Genomic DNA, 1,477 nt, shown 5'->3' with positions numbered 1-1,477 from the left:
TGGAGTGGTCCTTATGTATGGGCTGTTCCTGTCTGAGTCAGGGCTGGTGGTAGTGCTGCACACCTGGCGCGTGCAAACAAAGGTGTGGAGCAAGGAGAGCTGTGGTGGCACGCTGAGCCAAACAATTGCTCATTGTACTCATCAGGTGATCTTTGTTCATGCCAGCTGCTGGCAAGTCTAGCCTCAACCCTTTTGGGTTCCCTGTTGCTCCTCTGGGAATGCTGAACCTTTTGGGCTGGGAGCTGGTGGGATCTGGGTGTCAGCACTCCCACAGAGATGTGTGGGGTGGGCGGCAGAGCAAGGGCTGGCACTGAGCAGGGTTCTGCGTCTGTGCACAGGTTCACCGCGGCGTCTGGGGATTTGTGCTGGATGCTATGGATGGAAGGGGCATTCTTAATGCCACCATCAGCGTTGCCGACATCAACCACCCGGTGACTACCTACAAGGATGGAGACTACTGGCGCCTCTTGGTCCAGGGGACGTACAAAATCACAGCATCTGCCCGAGGGTGAGCAAGCCGTGGCACAAGGAGCAAACGGCTGTACAACCGACTTCTGCATCAGGAGTAGTCCCAGTGCCTCTACCTACAGCAGATGTAGGCATGAGTCTTTCTCCTGCCTCTGGCCTGTGAACAGTTAGCAATGTGATGCTACCCTGGTATCAAAGACTGCTCACCTGGCACCGGTGTACAATCCAAATCTTCCCTTGTTTGGGGGTGGTGTGGGGAAGGAGTTGATAACTTAGTGTCTTTAGGGGAAATTCTCTTGCAGGCAGCTGCCTGCAGAAGTGACTTCATCACTTCAACCGCTGCCAAAACCTCGGTGTTAAAGCAGCCTGGTTTCTTGTCCTGCCAGTCTGCCACGTAACCCTGCAACACCTGAGCCAAAAGCAACGCAGCGCCGTGTTGGGCCCTGAGCTGCTCCCTGTGCTCCTGCCATTCCCATGTCCCTTTGAAGTGCTCTTGCTCTTCATTTTTACACTTCTCAGTTTTTGGCTGGGGAGCAGTAAGCAGTCCCATGTGAGTGTCTAGTCAGGAATGGGGATGGCTTGTTGTGTGAGGTCTCAAATGCCTGACGTTTCCTTGTGCCTTCTCTTCCCTGGGCAGATATGATCCAGTCACTAAGATGGTGGAAGTTGGCAGCAAAGGTGCGGTGCAGGTCAACTTCACTCTTTCACGGACAGACATCAAAATGGAGGAGGGGAAGATGCCAGTCTTGAACACCCCAGATACCAGCGACCCCAGTGAGAAGGAGTTTGAGATCCTGATCAAAGATCTCTCTGCTGAGAATGGTGTGGAACACCTCCTGCTTACCTCCTCGGGGGATGTTTCTCCGTACCGATACCGCCCTTACAAGGACCTCTCTGAGTTCCTCCGAGGCCTCTATCTGAACTACCCGCACATTACAAATCTCACCAGGTAAAAACTCAAAACAGTGCTCAGCTCCTCGCTGAGCAGCAGCCTGCGGTAGGGAAGTAG

At 53.8% G+C, this 1,477-nt stretch overlaps 1 protein-coding gene across 1 annotated transcript; it reads left to right on the top strand.

Annotated features, from left to right (window-relative positions):
• Positions 1–338: 338 nt before the first annotated feature.
• LOC104160996 (carboxypeptidase D-like) lies at positions 339–1,417 on the top strand (the record flags this gene model as incomplete). Its single annotated transcript, XM_009699272.1, has 2 exons — positions 339–508; positions 1,106–1,417. Coding segments are annotated over 2 exons (482 nt in total), but the record flags the coding sequence as incomplete, so codon positions are not given.
• Between the last annotated feature and the right edge of the window lie 60 nt (positions 1,418–1,477).

This window comes from Cariama cristata, unplaced genomic scaffold, assembly GCF_000690535.1.
Source record: "Cariama cristata isolate BGI_N322 unplaced genomic scaffold, ASM69053v1 scaffold34034, whole genome shotgun sequence".
Lineage (NCBI taxonomy): Eukaryota > Metazoa > Chordata > Aves > Cariamiformes > Cariamidae > Cariama > Cariama cristata.
Note: the sequence above shows the minus strand (reverse complement) of the source record. Positions and strands in the feature narration are given on the sequence as shown.